This window comes from Egretta garzetta, unplaced genomic scaffold (assembly GCF_000687185.1).
Source record: "Egretta garzetta isolate BGI_Z169 unplaced genomic scaffold, ASM68718v1 scaffold369, whole genome shotgun sequence".
Lineage (NCBI taxonomy): Eukaryota > Metazoa > Chordata > Aves > Pelecaniformes > Ardeidae > Egretta > Egretta garzetta.
The window spans coordinates 228,476-252,254 of NW_009260837.1; the positions used below are offsets into that span (position 1 = coordinate 228,476).

The following is a 23,779-nucleotide window of genomic DNA, read 5'->3' on the forward strand; positions in this document are numbered from 1 at the left end:
CACGCAGTGAAAGAAAATTTATTGTAATGTCACAGATATGCAAACCCATTTATATCTACAATGAATTTCAAATACAAACATATTAATCATAAAAAAAGTCTTTGACATATCTTAACTGATGGTCTTTTGAAAGATGTAACATCAAAAGACACACAAAACTAGGTGTTTTATAAAATGGAGACATGACAAACCGATAATGTAAAAACACACATAATTTTCCACAGATTTATTTTTGTTATTAAATTATGCTCATATAAATGAGCTCTGCTACGAAATACAGATGCTAGAAGGAGTAATCATCTATTTAAATGTATTGCAAAACAAGTGTGCTGGTAAAAGCTGCTAAAGCATCAGCCATACTTTGCTTTTTCTGTTGCTAGAGCCAATCTGCGAATGTTTGCTATGCAACCAGCTGCTGCCTCCTGCAGAGTTTCATCTGTAGAGCCTACCATAGCCAGTAGGAGCTAGCAAAAATACAAAAGAGAAACAGTGTAAGAAAAACAAATAAGTATGCTATTATTTCCATAGTATTCCAATCATAGCTAGAGCAATTGCATGAATTGATTCACACACATAATAAATAGAATACTAAAAATTGTATCAACAATACTGTATGATATATCTGTACATAGGTGTGTATACCCATATACGTATACTTTTGTATACCTATACGTATTAGCATACAGCACAGAGAGCACAATGCTTTATATTTTATCATGTTTGTACCTGTAATTTGTTATTTTCATGTCTGATTTTCTGTTTATTCTATCATACCTGTCTATTGGTTATGACTTGATTTTTTTCTTGTAAGCAGAAACTGCACATGCTTTAATTGAAATCATGGTTTCCCCCCCAGGTACACCAGTATATTTGTACGTACTCAAGATTTTTAATAAATAAAGCCATACTTTTTTTTTTTTTGACCTTGATCATGAAACTGGATCCATGTGAATGGACCTTCGTGTCCCATTGACTGCAGCAGGTTTCTTCATAGTCACAGCAAGCCACTCACGTTAAACTGCTTGAGGGACACATATCTGGGCATATCATTCTTAAACATTTGCATGTAAAAGTAAAAAATAAAAGCTCAAAAAAGGCACCAAACTTTTGGAGCTGATTGAGCTTTTCAGTCATGTGGAGTAGATCCTTTACTCCAGGAGTGACTCAATTCTTCCAATGGAAATTCCCTTGGAGTAAGGTACTGTTCAACACAAGCATGACGTAAAACAGGCCTTCATGATAAATCATTTTTGCATATCAGAAAATGATTAATAATGGCTTTGGATCTCACTTCCCCAGTGCAAGTCAGTGATGCAACTGCAAATGCAACATATGCTGGAAAACAGGAGACTCTTGCTTACCTTAAATCAGCTCTACGCAATCCTCAGATTTCTGAAAATCTGCCAAGCTTAATGTGCATTCAGGTATTTTGAAGTTCAGACAGCTCTAATTAAAAGCTGTATTTTCAGTCTGAAATACTTAGGATTCTGTGTTCACCCAAACAATGTTGAGTCAAACCACAGGGAAATCTGTTATCACTCAACTCTGGTGCATATTTTTCATACAGCTAAAATATTACAGAAAATTATGAACTGCTAAATATAAAAGCATAAATTGAATGCAGACACCAAATTCGTATGCTACCTTTTTCTAACCTTCCAGCAATCGTGAGGCATGGGCCACAGCTGCACACATATGGCATTTGCTTATAGAGATCAAAGCATTTTATACTCCAGGAAGCATTTGTGTTAGCCAAATGTACAAAACAAGCATCTTGCCAGTCACCTTTCACCCTTTGACCCCTACATGTAACTTGTAAGGGTGCTTGTGATGGGCCTGAACTACGTCAAAAAGAGTATTACGTAAATTAAGCATCAGTGATAACTTGTTCTAGCAATTCCTCCGATCGTTTGCATTAATGTAATCAGATGTCTCTGTACAAATAACTAGACAAGTATTTTTAAAGTGTGAACGCTCCTAAAGGGATACCCCAGAACTAAAATAACACGAGGGAAAATGATATGAGAAAGCTTTACATTCTTATATTTTATTGGCATGCACATGTTGGGCCAGGGGCAGCACCTGGAAAAGTCAGTGGAAATTTCACCGCTGACTTCAACCATCAGGAAAACCAAGCAGCACAACCCTGTGTAGTGATAAAGCTGCTCTACAAAGCACAAAGGCCAGAATGCAAGTCTTCTCAAATGCTTAACTTCTTTTTTTTCTTAAGAAATACTGCTGGATGAAGATCTTTCCTCCTTGCTATCCTCCACCAGCTGATTTATCATCAGCTTAAACTAGAAAGTGTTTCTTTAGGTGCCTCACAACTTTCTTGTAAAACTTAAAGAGGAAAACTGGTATAGATACTCCATATCCTTGACTCAAATCCAAAAATACGTATGCCCATACCATTCATACGGTGGTTTTGGTAAAGCCGTAAGTTTCAAATTTGGGGGCAAGGAAACTATATGCCTTATGTGATTACTCACTGCATCTTCACAGACCTAGTGGAAGGCTGTTTCAGCATAGTGAGTGTGGAACTCAAACCTCCATTATTATTGCATCATTAGACTTGTTCTCGGTTTGTAAGAGCAGAAGTTCATCACAATAATGCTTTGGAGATACACTGTCTAGTAGAAATATAGTAAAAAGCAAAAATAGACCTTTTCTTTTATTATGACTACATGTTAGGTAGGATTCAATTCAAGGTTAATTATTTTTTTAGGCAACACTTCTTTCTAAGCTCAGAAAACTTAGGAAAATAGATATTTTTCTGTCACTTCCCATGGAGAGCTCCACATTAAGCAATAACAATGGGGGAGGGGGAGCGGGAACCGTGCTCTTTATTGCAGGTGCATTTTGGAAAATCATGACTAGGAATGAAAGAACAGCCTACTACATGACATTAGTTAAAAGTACACAAATAGATGTCTAAAGAATTAGTGGTTCAAATGCAACCAATTCAAACAGCAGTTTTTATAAAGGTATCAAATACTGATTTTTTTCCTTTTGAGTTCGGGAGATCAAGGATCAGTTCCTCTCCAATTCGTTGCTTCTAAATCACTTGCCAGTGGTAACATCCATAAGTACTGCCACGTCACACAAAATCCTGTACTACACTGTGTCTGAGGATTTTCACAGCACAACTTCAAAGAAATATTCTTGGAAACACAGGCTAATACAGTAGCTGCCTCTGAGGATATACAGCAACATTTGTCAGTCAACCTACTCCTTCTGTGCTAACAAAAAGGCAGCAGAAGAGAAGATTATTGAAAATGCAAAAGATTTCAATGTAAGTAGGCAATTCCATATTTAGGAATCTAACTTTGAAGATTTTGATATAAATCCTGCCTTAGGTGAAATAAAATTTTATTCTTTTTGTAAGTACCAGGGAATTTATAATTCTTTCACTTCCTAACTGCCAATTCTTAACCCTTTCATGGGTTCAGTTTAATTTAGTGGCAATTTGGGTCATCCAATTCAGGTATGGAAATGTATTTGTAGATAGCATACACAGACCATACCCACATATTAGATATATTTGACAAGTCCAAGAAATCTTTCTTTATTCCAATGCACCAGTGCGATATAACCTGTCCTCCTTCTTGATGCAACGCCCTTAAACTTCATGTATCCCTTCCCTTTACTGTTCAGGTATTGTTTTCTGACACATGTAAATGTTAACAGATGTGAGAAGCAGTAAAAAAGCATGTGGTATAAATGCTTCTTTCTGGCACCTAAGAGGCACTTTCCATAGACAGAGAAAGCATTTGCAGCACTATGTAGCCTTCATTTTCTGTTGGCAGGGCTCTATATTCTAAGGCGAGAGTCCAAAATTTTTTGCACAGTTAGCACGTCATACCAGCAAATAAGCACAAATACAAGCTGTTTGGAGAACGTACAGAGCATATGTAGCATTTCTGGGTTCCAAAAGCAAGAGCAACACACAGCCAAATCATTTAAATATTCAGAACAATTAAGAAGATTTTGGTATTACTAACCCAGCTTTAAAATAGCACAGAATTGTGATACTATATTAGGATTGCACAATCATAGAATAATTCAGAATGGAAAGGAATCTCAGGAGGTCTCTAGTCCAATGTCATGCTCAAAGCAGAGTCAGCCTCAAGGTTAGACCAGGTTGCTCAGGGTTTTATCCAGCCTAATCTTGAAAACCTCCGATGATGGAGATGGCACAACCTCTGTGGGCAACCTATTGCAGTGTTTGACTGTGCTCATAGAGAAGAAGTTTTTACCTACATTGCCACTCTTGTTTCAGTTTATGCTTGTTGTCTCTCGACCTCTTGTCATGCACCACTGCTCTGTCTTTTTGATGACTGACCTCCTTGTAGGTACTGGAAGGCTGCTATTGAGTCTGCTTGAAGCTCTCTCTTTTCCAGGCTGAAAAAACCAGTTTCCTTAGTTTCTTCTCACAGGGCAAGTGCTCCAGCTCTTGTCCATGCTGGTGGTCCTCTAAACCTATTATAGTTGATTCATATTTTTCCCACATTAGAGGGCCAAAGCTGGGCGCAGTATTCTAGGTGTGGTCTAATGAGTACTAAAGGGAACAATCACTTCCCTCAATCTCCTGGCTGTGCTCCTGTTCACACAGCCCAGTATTGTGTCTTTGCTGTCAGGACACACCGTTGGCTAATGTTCTGCTTGCTCTCTACCAAAATCTCTATGCCCTTTTCAGTAAAACTGCTCCTCAGCCAGTCAGTCCCTAGCCTGTATGACTGCAAGTGTAAGGTCTTCTCAGGTGCAGGACTTTACATTTGTTCTTGCTGAACTTCATAACATTCTTGTTGGCCGGTTCACAGCCCTGCCTACGTATCTCTGAATGGCAGCTCTTCCCTTGAGTGTATCAAAACCGTCTCCCCTGCCCCAACTGGTGATTTGGTGTCTTTGCGAACTTTATGAGTAAGCAGTCCATTGCCTTCCTCAGGGCACTGACAAACATGCTACATGGTCCCAACAGAGCGAGCCCTTTGGCACTCCCCTTGTCACCAGCCTCCAGGTAGAGTACAACCCGTTAACTACTACCCTCTGAGCTGGATCATCCAACCATTTTTAATCCATTTGATTGTTCACCCACCTAGAATATAATATATCCTAACTTGCACAGAAGTGTGCTGTGGGAAACAGTGCTGAAAACCTTGCTAAAGCCAAGGTAAATGACATCCACTGCTCTCCTCTCATCTACAAACTTAGACACGTAGAGGGCAATCAGGTTTACCTTTGGTAAATCTATGTTGACTGTTCCAAATCATCTTCTCCTTCTTATGCCCAGAAATGTGTTCCAAGAGGGCTCCCTCCATAATTTCTCCAGAGACCAATGGGAGGCCGACCAGTCTGTAGTGCCCCAGACTGGGAGGAGGAATTGTTGCTCTGTAGACATGCTTTGCAGAATCTCATTCTTGGGTCTTACGCTTTCTGGCATACCAAAGGTGTGACAAAAATGGAAAGTCTTTTGTTCCTCAAGGCAGTAGTAAGAGGTAATTATGGTGAATAAGCCATAATATTTGCTTGGATATTCATGCATCATAAATGATGCCGCCTTCCACTGTCTGATAGCACAGCTTCCTTAAAATCCCATCTCTACACTCACAAAATAACCAATTGAAAAATTATTATTTCCAACAAGATAATATAAGCATCAACATAAGAGTTGTAAAAGTGTCATTCCAAAATGGGTATGGATCCCTGGATGAATAAGACAGTAATAAAAATGGGCTAGTAATTATCTTTTCTATGAAGATGTCTTTCTAGATTTTTTGACTTCTACAAAAGTAGCTCAAGGGAATTTTAAAGCAGAAGAAGCATAGACAAGTTTTGCAACAATAAATCCCGAATCTGACAAAATCTCAGATGTTAGTGATGTTCCAGGTATGGGTACAATAACTTGTAACTACTCAGCTTCCTTTGGTCACAGTCATTGCAGCTTCCAGGCTCAGAGGTAGGAAGCAGGAAACATAGGAAGTGGTGATTTCAGAAAGAATACAGTTTTGCATGTACTAATCTTTAAATAAGGGTTAGTCATGTGATGCTTCTACAACAAGTTTTCCAAAACAGTGGAAAGTGTAGAAAAATACTGCTGGAAAGAGGATCACTTGCTCATATAAAACAGATAAAAGATCAGCCTATTCAATACTCTGGAGTCCTGTGAACATGAATGCAAACAACGAATAAAGAATAACTACAAAAAGACTATTTAATGCCCTTTTTTTTCCTGGCTTCTTTAGGTTTTCTGCACTGTAAAATAATTTTTATTTGATTTTTTCTAATCAGAAGGAAATACAGACAAACTCCTTCCACAAGATTCATATCTATACTGGGAAGCTAGTCAGAGTTCACATAGAGCTTAACATTCCTGGAACTAAAGACATTTAGTTCAATACAACTGCTGCTTCTATCTGCTGAGCTGGTGATGACATCTTGTAGATTGACATAGCATTTCCAGTTGGTGGTAGGACTTGCCTTTTTTTAAAAAAAAAATAGATTTAGTATCTGACTTCTTTTACATGCAGTATTTCCTAAAGGATGCTAAATTTTTAGCACTGTGATTTTCTAATTGCGTAACACCTCTTTTCCAAAAAAGACATTTCTCACATGCTTTTTATAAATCTAACCTAAAAGAAAAAAATACTTTAAATAAAAGCATATGGTAGAAGCTTATCCAAGAAAGTATCAGTCGAGATCCAGCCAGCATTTTGCTAACTTTCAACACCACATTGCACACTGGAAAATATTAAAGCACCTAGTTTGAGTGTTATGTTACACATATTCCTATGAAAATACTTCTCATAAAATTAAATTATAAATAATAAAACATACTCCACAATCAAAGCATCATGAGGGTTAAGCTAAGTCACTGTTTCTAAACTAAAATTCAGGCCGATTTCCTGATTTCCTCTTTCAGCTGAGCGAAAGGGTAAGACAACATGTCCCATGCATGGCCTCCTAAAAAGAAGATGCTTGTGCAAGTTCTGTGGTGTTTTCTGTTAATTTTGTTTTTCTCAGGTGGCACAAAGAGAATAGATTTCAGACGTAAAGTCCTGTGTGCTAGGGAACACTCTGAGCTAGCAGACGTACAAAATCCAGTACCAAGAAATTCCAGTAAAGGCAAAAGATGGGCAGGGCAGGCACCTACTGTGCTGATTCCCTCTTGTATAAGGTCTCTCTTCTCTGGGACTAAAGTCAGAGCAGCTGCTGGTGTAGCCTAATTCACTCACTTTGAATGTAAAGAGGTGGGAACTGAAGCTCTGAGGCTGGGGTGGGAGAAATCCTAGGAAGATTGCACCTGGCTTCTTTTCCCTTCCTCTTATTCCTGTCTTTTCCTTGTCTCTCCCATGAAACACATTTCCATTTTGGCAGCCATGGAAAAAGGATAACCAACGTTGGGAGTCACTCAGGCATGGCTGAGGGGATGAGGAGGTTGGGCTACGGCACACCTGAACGTGGTGGTGGTCAGCAGGCTGCCCAGGAGCTGCCTCTTCCTTCTCATCTTTCCCTTCCTCCTCAGAAAACCAGCAGAAGAGTACAGGGCAGGCAAACCCGTGCATTCTCTGCAAACAGGTGCAGGACATGTTAGGATGAGAACAAATTTGTCTGCAGTTTGTGGTGCACCTCCAGATATTAAACCATTTCACCTATCTCAGGACTTAACAACAGGTGACTTTTCCTCTACAAGTTGTTGCTTTTTCCTACGTGAGTGCCTGTGGCTACACAGCTGTTGGTAAGCTGAATCCCACAAAATGCTGGGAAGCAAGGGAGAAAGAAAAGTAGGGCTTGATAGATTTTGTGAAGTATTCTGAACATCTGATTACTGGTACCCTACCATAAAATTTTTCTATTTCTTTAGGATGCACAGCTTCTGTGAACTTTGACTGATTTTATGCCATGAAGTTTAAAATCCTTCTGGGTACAGCTTCATTTTTTTTTGTTTTTCCTACCTGCTATCTGTCCCTTTTTGTCTATTTACTTTGTTTAGTTGCCTCCTGTATTACAAGTAAACAGAAAGGTATTTGGGACAAGGAGTGTGTTTCTTCAACACATCTGAATTGTGCCTACTACAAGGGGGATAGGACTCTTGAAAAGAAATCCTCTTGAGCACACACTAATAAAATACAAAATAAGAATATAGTTCTCATACTCTCCAGTAAGGTTTTATGCATTGCATCACTTTGGAGAAATACATACAACCTGAATGCCTAAAGGGAATTATGGGATACACACTTTAAGTACATATACATACTTGGGAGTTTTTACATATCTACAAAATATGAATAAACCCTAAAGCTCTCTCTCCACCTCATCTGTATTAATTGCCTATTTCTTATATAATTATTTAGAGAAGGATGCCTCCCCTTTTGTGCAAAGGCATGATAAATGGGCAGAGAACTCTGAATATCAGTGACAAGGAGAAAGTGAACAAAATGCTAAATGATGAAATGTAAAATAGTTTAAAAACTGTGAACTTGCAGGTCACTTCAAAATACATGAAGTTTAAAGGTTTTCCCACCTCAAGTTGTTACTTATAGGACTTCAGAGGGATACTTCCAACAATTTCAGATGTAAGTCTAACTAAATATAAACATACCATGCAAAGGTAATGTAGCTAAATAAAACTAGTAATAAAAATGATTTCTAATCTTTGTTTAAAAGGTACGATTATATCTAACCAGTCAGAGTCTGTAAAGGCAGATAGTTTGAATCTACATTCAGCTGTAAGAAGTTTGGTGCAATATTAAGAAAGAATTCAATCATCATGAACATTCCAATGCACAAAGAGTCTTATGGGATATGAAATTCATCCCACAAAAAGCAATAGGCAGATCTGATAATCCAGAAGTGATGAAGCCCAGGGTCTTACAGCATATTTTTATTTGAACCACTTTCTCTATTTTATTTTTATTTCACTGTAGTTTTCAAGAGAAGATTAACATATAAAAGGCTTTTGGTGGGATAGAGAGAATAAAGAACTTTTTCCTGATCTCAGGGGAGTGACATTTTTAAAAAAGCTTTTTTCAATTCACTGGAAATTCATTTTGTTAAGATTACAACAAGAGCCTGCTTATATACAACATGTAATGGGCATTCAAAACAGTAAACTTATGTCATGGATGTTCCTTCCCCTTTCATAATTTAGTTTGGCTCAGCAACATGCTGGAGACTATCCTTCCCTTATATTGCTGCAGCCAGAACCTTTTTTCTTTGCATTTCCTCCTCCTTTTCCATACTTACCTGCTTTTTCACACTTTGCTTTCTTTTTCATTTTAAAGGAGCATGACTTCTACCTTGCCTTTCCTTCCCAAGTATTACTGAGGAGGTAGTACAGGGAATTGAGAGAGAATTGCTAATTCAGTTTTGGTTTTCTGAATTTGTTAACATTACTATCAATGAATACTGTCATTTTGTCTGTCTGTCTATCTCTAGCAGTCATATGAAGATTATACGAAAAGTTAAGAGGGGGCAGTTGCAAATAAACTATCAGCAGCAAGTCAAAGGAAAAAAAGGAGGTTTCAGCTGTCCATTAACCCCCACTGATGGGTTCTGCCTGACTTCTCAGCAATACCCTGAAAACCTGGTGCATTTTTTTCCTCTAGTTTGCCTGATATTCCTGAAGTGCACTATAAGAAGTCTCTCTTTGAAGACAACATTGAACTGCAGCAAAGAGACACCACAGTTTCCAGACTAGTGACAAATTTTGCAATCTCAAGTCACACCCTGAGAGCAGGGTAAAAAATCTGACTGTTCTAGTATTTTAAAACTATGTTAGATCTACTGGTATGCGTGAACTGACTTCAAACTCTTTGCTGTATTCAATTCCAAGTACTGATTTTCATCTCTAAAGTTAATATAGCTTTAGGTCCAACGGTCTAAGTGTTTGTCTCTCTGCCTATATATGATCATTATAATCAAAACTAGTGGGGTGCTTTTGCTAATAAGCCTTACATATCAAAGTCTGGGGATAAAAGGAGGATGTTCTCACTGTAGATCCATACAACAGCATTTATTTCAAATAATCAGGCAGGGTATTTTAAAGCTGGGTTTTTTGTGGCATGCAAGAAGACTGATCTATAATCTCATGTTTTTAGATGTGTGGGTGGCAACAGTGCATACATTTACATAAGCTGGAAGATGAGTGGTATTGTTCGGGTTTTAGACTAGTAAATGTACTAGAAAATGTTCAATTAGAACACAGCATAAATACATGTATAGATGGTAGGAACACAGCTCAGTTTTATTCATACAAATACAAAACTGAATGTGAAGGAGCAAGAAATGAGCTGGGGCTGTCCACGGACAAAGGTCCGTGTACAGTCCACATATTCATTCGTATCTGTAGATTTAAATGTTTGATATCAGAAAAAAATGAAAGCAGTGATGAACACAGAGTGGAAGTTACTTTTCAAGATTGTCAAACTGCTTCTTTTCTGTTATTAGAGAAAAACATATGGAATAAATTATTTTATACTGAGGAGTCAGCTTCCTATAATCAGCCCAAATTTCTGAGTCACTTGAGCATTGCTTTATGAACAGTGTGTGATGTAGGGAACATAAAATATATTTACTAGTGCTGGAAATGTATATGCTTCCCTAAAGTCTGTGCTGTGGAAGAACACTACCATGCACACTTACAGTGACAGATAAATGCTGTGGGGTTTTGGTGATTAAAACGTAAGGGGAAGCTTGAATTACTACTCCATTCAGGTCATATTCAATGCAAGTATTTGACTTGTGTATAGTTCTCTAGAGTGGAGTTAGATATTTTTTAGAAAAGGAAGCAAAACATCTCCCCAGAACCACTTGAAGACTCACTCTGGCCACAGGCTGCTCGAGTGGCTGCTGGATTTTGGAAGCTTTGTGAGATCAGAGATTTTTAAAGACACTGTATAATCTGCAGGCAAGCCATAATACCTGCCTGCCTGCCTTGTATTTGCCAGCCAGGACATACTAGAGGCCTTGATCTGCTTCCTTCCCTCTCCAAAGACGTAACCATGAAGTAGGGAATGAAAAATTCACTAATAGAAGTTAAATCTAAAACTTCCCTCTGATTAGAGCAAAAGTCTGTTCCTCAACTTTTTCATTGAGTAATTTCTCAGCTTTAATTCCAAGCTTCAAGTTTTGGGGATGTTTTTGGCTTATGTGTTTGCTTGGGCTTTTTAGTTTTATAAAAAGAAAGTTATGCTTGGGCAAGTGGAGGTTGTAGCACATGTATAAAAGCTCTGCTAAAGCTGGTTAAAGCATGTGGGGGAAGATGTGAAAATTAATTTCCTAAACCCATGCAACTCTAGGCTTTAATATAGAAAAAAAAAATTCATGTGGGTCTTCTAGCCGAATGCTAACACTGCAAAAGGTAAAAAGAATCATGATTCATACTCTAAACTCGGTATGGTGGTTACTTTGTATCCCAGGTAGGATGAAATGGTTGGAAAGGTTAGTTAACTAGCTACCCAAAATATTATTTCACAGCACTAATGCTAGCACAAAAACATTATTAACAGCATGTTGGACATTCTTGGGTGAGTTTACTTGGGGCACGCTGCCACCTAATTCTAACCATATGGGGAAGCTGGTGTAAGCCAAAGCACTACTACTACATGGGGAATGTACTCTCTTTTTCATTAAAACACTGCATCACATGTTTGTATCATGATAAAATTAAGGAACTTAACATTCTTCCCTGAACAGGGGCGTATTTACATAGAATATTGGCATTTGTCAAAGAGTGTTTTCTCAAAATACAATTTCCCCGTATGCATTTGTGATGCTGAGGGATTAAAGAGAATATCAATTTTTTCCCCCCATTCTCCAGGAAGTCAATAGAAATTTGAAGATAAATAACCCTTACATTTAACTGCAAATTTTATGAGAATTCTTGAATTATGAGAAGAACAGAAAGATTAACAAGACCAGCCTGATCAGTCCAAAGAAAACCCAAGTTCCAAGAGGGCTTCAGCGTGTCCCCAGATGTGCGTTACATTGAAAATTTTCCTGTCCAAATTGTTTGTGAAGACTTGATTACCTTGCCCAAATATATAGACATCTTTTCAGTTCCAACAGATAGTTACTGGCAGTCCCTTTGCATCTGCTGCACGTGTAGTGTGCCATAATGTCCAGTACAGTAAATCCAATGCTTTCATGAAAGGTAAAAACTTTGCACTGAGCTGTGATGCACTTGCACAGGAGATGTGAGCTCCATGGCTCAGCATTGTGAACTGCAGATTGCACCTGGCTCTCATCTCTACTACCATGAAGAATTTAGTACTGTCAGCAAAGTTTGCAACCTCACCATTCACCACCCTTCCCATTATCATTTACGAAATCCTGAATGGCAAGATCCCTTGGCTGCAAAACTTGATTTTTAACCTCATTTTTAACCAATTATTTATCCTTTCTAGGACTTTACCTTCTCATTGCATAGCGCATTGCATAGCGGTTTAACTTTGTTAAGAGTTTGTGGTGAAGAGTGCTGTTTAATCCAAGGGTGGTCAGTTCAACACTTCCAAATAGCAACAAGATCATTGCACATGAATAGACTATACAACTGATAAGACAAAATGCTTTGAGAAGCAAAAGACTAATAAAATAGCCTCTATACAGTGAATGTCCAGGAAATCCAGTACAAAAGTATGACAGACCTTCTTTAGATATATATACGCCCCATTAGCCTATAGTGCCTCTGGAGTCCAGCAATTACCTCTCTTTGGAATTCTGTGAAGGAGCTAATCCAGACTAGTGACTGTTGGATTTGTGCAGACTGCATATATACACTGTACAGAGAGGGAAAGACCAAATAAACCTGGATTCATCCCACATAACTATGCACAAGGTAAGCAATAGGCAAGAATTTGTGAAGGACAGGACCTCCAGAGGACAATTCTGATTTTAGGTGTTCTAAATACCTTCTGGAGATTTTTAATCTTTCTATATTTCCACAGAGCCTTAATTGATATATTTTACCCTGAATTCAGTATTTGGAACTATCATATCTGTATGGCAGTATGGAAGCACCTTTATGAGTGCCTGCTTTCTTAATCCTATGTCGTGGAAAGGTTTTTTTTACTTTTATCTTTATCTTCAACACAAATGCAATGAGTAGACATTCACTTTCTATCTAGAATAGAATCATTTAGGTTGGAAAAGACGTTTAAGATCACCAAGTCCATCCGTTAGTCTAACACTGCCAAGTCCACCACCATGTCCCTAAGCACCCTGTCTACCTGTCTTTTAAATACCTGCAGGGATGGGGACTCAACCACTTCCCTGGGCAGCCCGCTCCAATGTTTGACAACCCTTTTGGTGAAGAAATTTTTCCTAATAACCAGTCTAAACCTCCCTTGACACAACTTGAGGCTGTTTCCTCTTGTCCCATCACTTGTTACTGGGGAGAAGAGACCAAAACCCACCTCACTACAACCTCCTGTCAGGCAGTTGTAGAGAGTCATGAGGTCTCCCCTGATGAGCTCTCCTCCTTTTTTCCAGGCTAAACAACCCCAGTTCCCTCAGCTGCTCCTCATAAGACTTGTGCTCCAGACCCTTCCCAGCTTCATTGCTTTTCTTTAGATGCACTCCAGCACCTCAATGTGTTTCTTGTAGTGAAAGCTTTCCAGTTTCCCTAGATCTGAAGATAATGTATAATTTGTAGTGTATTAGGCTCTGATTACTCTGGTAATTAACTAGCAATACTGACCAATATTCTTTTACTTTAACATTTTTTCTTCAAAACTTCCAGAGTTTAAAAATTACCATAAACTGTTGCAAGAAATTCTGTACTGATTAGCAGCTGGTAAATACAGCCAATTATCATCCTTGGAGACAAATGCAAAAATAAATAAAATAAAATCTCTAATAAAGTGAAATTATATGGACCTTCACTTATAGCCTAGGAGAAGATACATTTTAGCTTTTACATACAATTGATTGTTATATAATCTCCATTTCATCATAACCTGATCCAGCCCTCACTGTAGTCAGTGACAGAATTCTCATCAGCCTCCTGTCCCCTGGCAGCCTCGTCAGGCCTTTAAACTTTATGCCAAAGCACAGAACACTGAGGAGGAACATTAACACTAGAGCCCATCCCACAATCTACCCATTGCAAAAGGACTTTTCCTTAGCATCTGTACCTTGAAAGAGACAGCAATAAGATGTGCCATATTACTTAAAAGAGAGTGCTCTTTGAAATGGCAACATAAAAGAGATTACAATGACTAGGGCTTGAAGCCAATTTGAACTGAGGGATTGATACAGGAAGAAGAAGAAAAAAGAAAGTTTTCATAGATGACAACAATGAATGCATAGTTCAGTACGTTAAGGATGCCTGAGAGACAATTCAGCCTCTATTTACTCATGTGTATACATATGTATATATATGTGTGTGTATATATATGTATGTTGTTCTTCGTACTTCTTACGTTCAGCTTCTTTGTATAGCTCCTTACATACAAGGAAACTATTTTTGATCAGCCAAATGCCAAAAATAATTACCTGGCATTCTGCCCTTGTACATTAAGCCCAGTATCTCTCAATTAAGAAAACTAATTTTAATATCTGACAATTTACGTAAGATACTATTCCAGAAACATAAAACTATTTTAATATTCTGCTTTCTTATTATTGCCAAATTAGAAAGAAACATTTCACATAGTCACAAGGATAAGACTAGTGCAGGGAGCTAAACAATTGCAAGAAGCTGCTCTGTGTATTTCTGTGGTTTGGAAATAGTGCCAAGTCGGAAGGAAAAGACATTCTCTGCATTTTCTAAAGCAAGATAAATACAGAAAAGAAATATAGATGAAAGATGGAACTGCTATCTATGGACTCTGCCAGATTCCTTGGCTTTTTGGCACACCTATTGAAGCTGGCAGACTTAGTCAGTAGTAATCTTTTCCATTAAAAGGAGCAGCATATATTTTGGTTTAACATACTTTGTTTGTGCATTTTTAAGCTTCAAAAATGTCTATTTAAATTTTTTTAAGGATTCCTTCTGCACAGTTGGCTGCAATTGCACTTATTTGAAGCGGCTCATTTATCACTAAAAGAGCTGCAGGGTACAGCTACTGTTAAACAGCTCCAACAAACCTACAGCTTAGTGGGACAAGCTTCTTTTTATAAGACTAAAAGATGTTTAAAATGTGCCAAGAGGAGCTTTATGCCAGCCTCTAGGTTCGCTATCCAAATGTTACTACATTAGAGGTCTCCTGAAGCACAGGGTTTGGGCAAAGATAAGCTGATCTCCCTTAGGCTGCTGTTTTTTCCCATCTGAGATCAGCCAGTTTTTAACAGAACACTTGCTACGTATCATAAACTTTAGTAATGTGAAATTCTGAAAAATCATCTGAAGTCTGAGGCTTAATCTACACTGAAGCTGAACTTCGTTACCTTTGGCAATGGTGCAAAAGCAAAATGTTTTACATGTAGATACCCCTACTTTGTGAATGGCGAAGTTTTGCTTATTATGAAGGTAAAGGCTTGCTGGTTTCTGTTTCCTGGAGCTGAAACTGTAAGGAAAATGTTCACACCTGGCAGTTGCTAACACAATAGAAACTGCAGTGGAGTAACATTGTCAATTTTCATTAACCCTTCTGAAACAAACCAAAATATGCCAGTATTCAATTTAGTTTATGGAACCTCTTATATCTGAAATTTTGAAGTGTGATGTGATCAATACTTTTGTGGGTGAAGGGGTTGGGCATACTTTCTGTAGCCAACAGACATGCAGAAATTTTGCATCTAGTGCCCTCTTTCTTGATGTCCAAGAACTGTAACAACTGATTTATAAAAAGCAACAGGCATCAGCTTGGGGTATGTGCCAAACACTCTGTATCTCCAGCCTGAACTGTGGAGCCTGAATAGAGCCAACCATGACAGTTAAAAAGTGGGTTCTTCTAAACATAAACTATTAGTATAAATATGTAAATATGCAAATACACGCTATTGTACCCCAATAATATTATTGTGTATATATTATATTAAATATTTTTGATTGATTCATAAAGATCTGATCTTAAACCTTGCTTAATAATGTAAAACTCTATATTCTGTATTCAGTGTTCTCACCAAAGGCCCCCCACAAAAAACAACCAACCCCATAGCCAAATGCTCCTAAAGAAGTAGGTGCCAGCACTTTTGCATTTCATTTTCTAAACTTCAGATATATATGGTTTGTGGCAAAGAGTTGGGTTTAGAATGTTTTCAGTAGAAATTACTTGTAATTGTCTTCCATATTTTGTAATTCACATCTATTTATTTCACAATGATGGTCTTATGAAAGACTTTTCACATAAAATGGTGAGCCAAAACTTCTTGTAGGGATTTATGACTTTAGCAAACAATGACCAATATGCTGGAAGTTCTGCACAATAAAATGCAAGGCGAAAGGTCAGTTCTATGCACTGGTAGGTTGGATAGACACTTTCGATATTAAAAAATGTCAGAACGTGAATGGAAAGTCTGACTTTCTGCATTTCAGATATGTACTGTAATCATTAAGTTAATGGTTCCTCTAGCCCCAAAATAATTAGTTCTGTATGTACAATGGAATAAGGACAGGAGAAAATGGATTTGTTCATAGTGCAGCACAGCAATACTATCTTTAAATAAACTTGTTTGGGTAACAAAGGCAGCTCAGAACAATGCAGAGCTCAACAGAGGTTAATTTATTCTAACTTCGTGTAGCCTTCAGCACAGACACACACATGCAAAAAACTGCCAATGCCATCAGTTATGGTTCCCACATGCCCTGAAGTCTGGGTGACTGGCTACTATCTAGCAGTCCTGTTTCCTTGGTTTTCACAAAAAGCTCGCAGTCAGTATTTGGTATTTATGTTTTACTTAGGACGACTGAGTTCCATCTATGAATTAACAGTAATTGTATCTTGGTTTGCTTGAAATATCAAATATGATCAATATAAATATTTTTATAGATTTTTTTTCTACCACTCCATTCCTATCTATCTGTTCACCTCCAGCTTGCTGTGTGCTACATGTAAATTGAAAGTTTTCTGGGGTCTTCTTCATATGTAGGTATACATCACTGCGTAACAAAGTGAACTACTTATCTGTGATTGATGGCTTTAAGCATCATCACAGTACACAGATAAATGAACAAATAGAAAAATGAATACCTTTACTATTTATTATTTAATTAGTTTGGAATTCAAGCACAAACTTTAAGCCAAAACATCAAGACATCCTCATATGAGATACTGGAAATTACCTCACTGGGACGATTTCCCTAAATATTTCAGAATATTTATGTATCATCTGATCAGGTACTTACAAATGTAGAATTTCATTGGCAAGCAGAACAGGCTTTTTTTTAGCTTCATACTTCACAATCAAAGCCACTGGTATTCTTCTCACAGACCTCAATCCATTTGTGTCTACATAATTCAAAAGTATTTACCACTTTCTCAGCCAGTGAACTCCTTCAGTTTTCTAATGAATCATATCTCTGCCAAACCTGGAATCTTCCATTGTGGAAAGGCAATATTTTGTTTTAAAGGCATTATAAGAAGAGTCAATGTGTTGGTCTCTTAAAATTTTCCTCTCTAAAACAATAAAATGCTCGAATACATTTTGTGGCTGCTTTTAAATTGTGAATTATTCTTACAAAAATGAGAGCTAACTCATCTGACATTTCTAAAGTGAACTGACAACAATTCAAATCTGATTTAATCTCCTGAAAAAAAAAATCAATCACAAGGTCTAAATTCACTAGTGATTTACATTAACAATATTACCTAATTTTTACTCCTGTGCATGAAGGCCAACATTATAGCATGTGAAGGTCTAACCTTGAGAACAGTTTCCAAAAAGACATGAAAATCAAAGTAGAAAATTGGCCTAATATGAACTTTGAGGGCAATACCATGGCCAAACAGAATAATGAAAATCTCTGATGTTCAAACAGAGCTTACGTAGGAACAGGGAAGTTATTTTACCTGTTTTAAGTATTCATACAGATATTACTGGAATACTGAATTCTGTTCTGAGGCATGTTGAAATTCAGTCCAAAAGAGAAGTTCAAAAATAAAAAATTCAGAACTAACACACAAATATAATTAAATAATTAAGAAGATAGAAATTCCATCAGAGATTACACTTGCTTAGCTAATGAAAAAGATGACAATGTGACAAGTAATCTGATCTTACTCAAAAAGAATGTATATGAGAACAGAAGTTATGTAGGGCTTTTCAGTTTACCAAGCAACAGTATCATACATGTAAGTGCGTAAGATAAAGCTAGACAAACCTTAGGCTACAAATAAGGTGCAAATGTTTTTATGGGGAAGGTATTTAGCTACTGGAACAAGTTATGATGGCTCTAGTGGATTTTCCAACACTGGAATTTTTTAAGTAAAGAGTCAGTGTTTTTATAAAAGATATACTCTATTCCAAACAGAAATAAATTGAAGCAATGTCTCTGGTTTGTATGAGCAAGGCTAGTCAGACCAGATCATTGAAACAATCCCTTCTAGTATTATAATGTATGTACCTATGACTATTCAACCTGAGAATACTGTCCAGTTACAGGACTATAATCTTATTTAGGCTTTTTAAATATTGGCACATTACCTTTCTTCCAGCCCTGCAACTTCCCCTGTACCACAAGGCTTGTTGAAAATCAACATTCAGGAGGATATTAATTTAAATTCAGCTGTCTGAAAGCTAGCTGTTTAGTCTGAGCTAGTAACCTAGGTCCTTTCTATACTCAGTGGAGAAAACTAGGCACTTTCAAGAGTCCAGATATCTTGGGCATCTATTTTCAGCTAGCACAAGTCTGCAGGTGCCTCTCTCTCTTTCCACTGACTACAGAAGGTGTCTTAGTTTAGACTACTTTAAACTCCGTACCTAAAAGTGGCCAAAGTTAGGTGAAAGGAATCCATCCTTAATACTCCAAAGATCTTTTTCAAAATCCCCGGATTCAAGTTAGTTAGACCCACTAATTTAAAACATCTGGCTTTATTAGATCATGTTCAAAGTGTGCTTCAGTTACTGCTGTGCAGATAGTGTTTCATCACCATCATAGCATATAAATGCATCTCCTCTGTATTTTTCTAGGAAGAGAATAAATTATTTTTAATAGCTTTTTCTTATTGCATTATTATTCAGAATTCTGTCATTCCTATCTAACAATGAATTGGATTGTACAGTCATTTACACAAGTCCTGCACTGCCTTGGGAGGGGATTTACCCCATTAAACATAGACACCCTCAGTGTTGGTGTGCAGGTCTGAACTTTGAACCTGCACTCCCATTATAGCCAAAGGAGACCAGCAAATACTGCCAGTAGAGACTGAGGTGCCTTATCTTTGCATAAACGTCTATATTAGGAGAGACGAAACACAATAAAGAATCTATTCATCTTCCTTGACTATTATAAGAATTTGGGTGACTACTTCAGATGGGCATGTCCACAACATATATATTTAAAGTTAAGATGAATTATGACTTTGATTAATTTTGGTCTTCTACAGCCTGATTTTGGGTGCTTATTTTCCCTTGTTCTTACTTTTTTTCATTATTTTAATAAGTACCTCAGAGGTCTCATTAGCCTCATCATAAAAAACTTGCCTCAACTCTGTAGGTGATGAGGCCATTCAAACTTCCTAGGCCTTCTTTACACAGAAATAATTATATTCCACAAAACCAAATCCTTTATATCACTTACAAAGTTGGAAATTAACTTCAACAATAATTATCTTTTATCTTTCTTCATTTGCAAAGTCAGAATGACCAGAAATAATGTTACCTGTTTTTCACTTGTACATACTCTGAATCTTTCAAAATATCTGAAGTCTTTTAGAAAGTGTATTATGAGCAGTTTCATAAATGCCTGTACACACCGCCATCCTCACTCATTTGCATCAGAAGCATATCCCAATCTACAGCTTGCCAACATAACCAGGAAAAATTGTGACTGTAACACAGAGAATCATTGTATTAATTTGACACGGTGACATGGTCTCTAGGACAATGATTTAAATATTCTTTCAGGATCTTCAGATTACTTGAATTCTTCCTTTAAAACATGTTCAGACTCATCTTTTCCCTTCCTAAATTAGCTGCACTTCCTCATCTGCCTGTGCCTTGCAGAACAGTCTTTCTATAATTCATCCTAAAAGAGCGTCCCTATGAAAACTGTGCATGCTTTAGTGGATAGTTGGAGGTCTTTTCATGAACAAGCTTGATTGTTCTAAGGGTTGAGCAGCAGTCAACTATAGGTAGACACCTTTGTTCCTTTGCAACAGCTACATTGTAAGGGAGATTTTCTGCTGTTTTCATGAAGAATGTGGTGATGGCTGGATACTTCCAGCTGTCAGTGACTTTGCCTTATTTATTTCTCTTCCCGCTCATTGTGACAGACTCTAAGTGTGAAGAACGTTGCCTGGTACTTCTGCTTATCTTGGCTACAAACTGCCAATCCCCTACTGGATTTCTCTTCTCCCTTGGTTTTTTGGACAGCTATCTATCTCCAACCTTAAATTCAAGTTGATGTCTGTTCCTCAGTCTGATGTCTAAATACGTCTCTTGTTTTCTAGTGTCCCACGTGTCATTACTGGATCTTTGAAAATACAAATCTCTTTTCCAGCACAGCCATGAACTTTTACTTCAGAAAGAGGAAATATTTTCTGGTGTTTGGTAGAAAGAAAGCATTGATTCATCTGTCCCAGGCCATAACTATTGTTCCATTCCCAGTCACAAGCATATTGAGTGTGGAACTGAACATGAAAGAAAAACTTCATAAACTGCCTTTCTAGACTTCCTCCAAAATCACCCTGTTTGTCTACTCAGAATTTCACATGCCAGCTGACATACACCAGTATTTCCCAACCTATTTGTCATATAGCCTTGCTTGAGTAAACTGAACGTATTTTGGCTGCAGTTACAAATATGTGAAAACTTTGAACACTGGTTTTCTCTCACAATTGTGTGCATATGCCTGTTGTTTTGTGATTAGCTAATACTGTTTGCAGCATGGCAAAATGTGAAATATGAGGATCTGGCTGAAATTACTTTCCTTATATATATTTTATTCCCAGTTTCCTGGACAGAAACATGTACATACACATTGTGTAGTGAATGGTCAGAACATCTGAGGCTTTGAGAAAGTCTCTGAACAACTGTTCAAGCACTCAGCGACTGTGTTATTCATGCAGAGTAAATGTTTCCCTGAAGCATCAGACTTTCTGTGCATGTGAACACAGCACATGAGCATGTGCTGAAGAACACCTGGGATTATGCATGTATTGCAACATAGTCCAAACTACAGCAGCTGTGAATTAATCCAACTAGGCATGATTACTGAAACACCAGATATCTGATAAAAGGATGAAAAAATATCAAAGGAACCCAGACAAATTTTCCAGAAGCAAAAATATGATTGGTCCTGGAAAAATCTGTACATAACAACCCCTGCATAAATACAAAGTATGCTTTCAGTCAACTGTTCACTGGAGAGGCTAGAAGAATGAAAACACCTGAACATTCTGTCATCACTGAGAAGCATGGTGCAAAGATACCCAATAGCACAGACACAGTGCTGCAACTACTGTCTCACCTATGCCAGGCAGACCAACTGCATAGACCAGGCACGATTCAGCACTGTACTGACTCACATTTGGGCAACTAAATCTCCTCCAGCCACTCTCCTTGCCATCTGGGAATGCCTCTTTAGCCTTTCCGAAACTCTCACAATTGATTCTTGAAGGTAATTCCAACAGTGCCAGCTTAGAAGTCAAGTTCATAATCATTGGTGGATTGGCCAGCTGTGCCCTGAGCTGTCATGGTACGTGTGTTGATTTGCTTCATCATCTGCTCAGCTCTGGCAACACAGAACAAAAGCACTAGCACTGGCACACCTGGAGAAACAATCATAGGTCCAACAGAACATATTTTCTCAGACTGCCCACCATGCTTCACTTATTATATGGGCATCCTCACACATTTTCTGGGTGACTCTAGGACTTCAGATTTTACATTATACACACTGACTTCAGTAGGACACTGAACAGAAGACAGTTTACTTGAAGAGCTGGACAAATCTCTTAAATATTTGCACTTATTCAGTACATTTGACTATGCAATGGCTGACAGTCTTTGGCATCAAGCATCTGACTAGTTTGATTTAGTTTGTCTGAAAACACGCTCTGCAAACTTCCATTATTTTTGCTTTTGGGGGGACTACAAGAACTACTCCTTCAGGTAATTTAGTGTCTTCCAAGGATATTTCATTTTTTACTGCCAGTAAGTAAAGTGAGTGGTAAGGAATCCTAATATTTCTTTTCCTGGCTATGTATTTGGTTCCCACTCACCTCCTGGCTATGAAGAGATTCCAGCCTACCAGACTGAACAGCTTATAGCATGAATGAAGAGTTGCAGCCTTTTAAGTTTAGAGGTGATTTCACTGATATTCTGGATCCCTTCCAAAAACCCTTCCCAAGACTTTTGCATATCGTGATACTTAGCAGCTATGAAGAATTATTCAACGTCCTTTGTGGCAAAGTGCAGTCACAGCTGGTTTTATCTTAATGCTCTTTAACCTTTTAATTCTTGATCAGGTTTGGCTGCACTTAAGATTCATTACAGAACCAGTTCTGTTTGCAGTCAGACTGCTTCCCCCCCGCCCCCCAAATGAGATCTTGTGAACTACAGAGGAGCATTAATCAAAACTCATGGAATTTTGAAATACTTCAAGGTATAGCACTGCATCTCTTAGTCACACACATTTGCAGCCCTGACCTAAAATTCAAGTGAATTTTCTGTTCATGGAATGCAAATTTCATTTCTGAATTATACAGAGTGGAATTCAGACACATTATCTTACACATCTCCCTAAGTATCTAAACAACAGAGTGATTAAATCCGTTCCTCTGACAGTATTTCTTATGAGATACCCATCTGCCTAAGTATAGTGAAGAAGGTTTCTGCCACATTAGACAGGGTGACTGTTTCTGGATACCAAATGGGGAAGCTCATTATCACAACTATGGCTGTTTTCCCTAACTGAATATGCCATGGGTATGGCTCAATGAAGTCCATTGAGAAGCTGGAGAATACTGCTTAATTATCAAGCGATAGTGAAGAAGTGATTTGCAAAGATCAATCATTATTTTCCATATTTCCTATTATTTTCATTATTTTCCCTCTGATAGAAAACAGATTATCTGAATCATTTGTGTTTAAAGGTATCTCAGGAGGTCATCTAGTCCAACCTCCTAGTCAAAGCAGGGTCAAAACTGAATTCCAACTAGGTTGCAGATGGCTTTGTCAAGTCAGGTCTAAATCCCCTTGGATGGAGATTCCACAGTCTCTCTGGGGAACTATTCCTGTGCTTCATTACCCTCATGGTAGAATTTTTTTCCTTGTATCCAGATGGAACCCATCAGTTTTAATCTATGACCATTGTCTCTTGTTCTCCTACCATGCACTTCAGTAAAGAGCCTGCCTTTGTTGCCTTGATAAATTTCTTTCAGATACTGGCAGGCTGCTATTAGGCACTGCTGCCCAAAGGACTTTCTCAAAGCTAGACAAGCTCAATTCCCTCATAAGTCATGTGTTTCAGTCCCCAACCATCTCTGTGGCCTTCAGTGGGACTTGGAGCCCAAACTGACCATAGTATTCCTGGTGTGATTTAATAAATGCTAAATCACCACTCCTGACCTACTGGCTATGCTCCTGCTAACACAACCCAGGATCCTGCTAGCCTTCCTCACGCCCAGGGCACCCTACTGGGTCATGTTCAGCTTGCTGAACCTACTCTCCAGGT

At 37.9% G+C, this 23,779-nt stretch overlaps 1 protein-coding gene across 2 annotated transcripts in view; it reads right to left on the reverse strand.

The window, feature by feature from the left end:
* Positions 1 to 350: 350 nt before the first annotated feature.
* The window catches only part of ARMC4 (armadillo repeat containing 4), an 87,336-nt gene continuing 63,907 nt past the window's right edge, over positions 351 to 23,779 (reverse strand). For both annotated transcript variants that reach the window (XM_035902432.1, XM_035902431.1), the window contains exon 19: positions 351 to 464. In XM_035902432.1, the coding sequence (XP_035758325.1) occupies positions 351 to 464 (114 nt within the window). The remainder of the gene's footprint in view (positions 465 to 23,779) is intronic.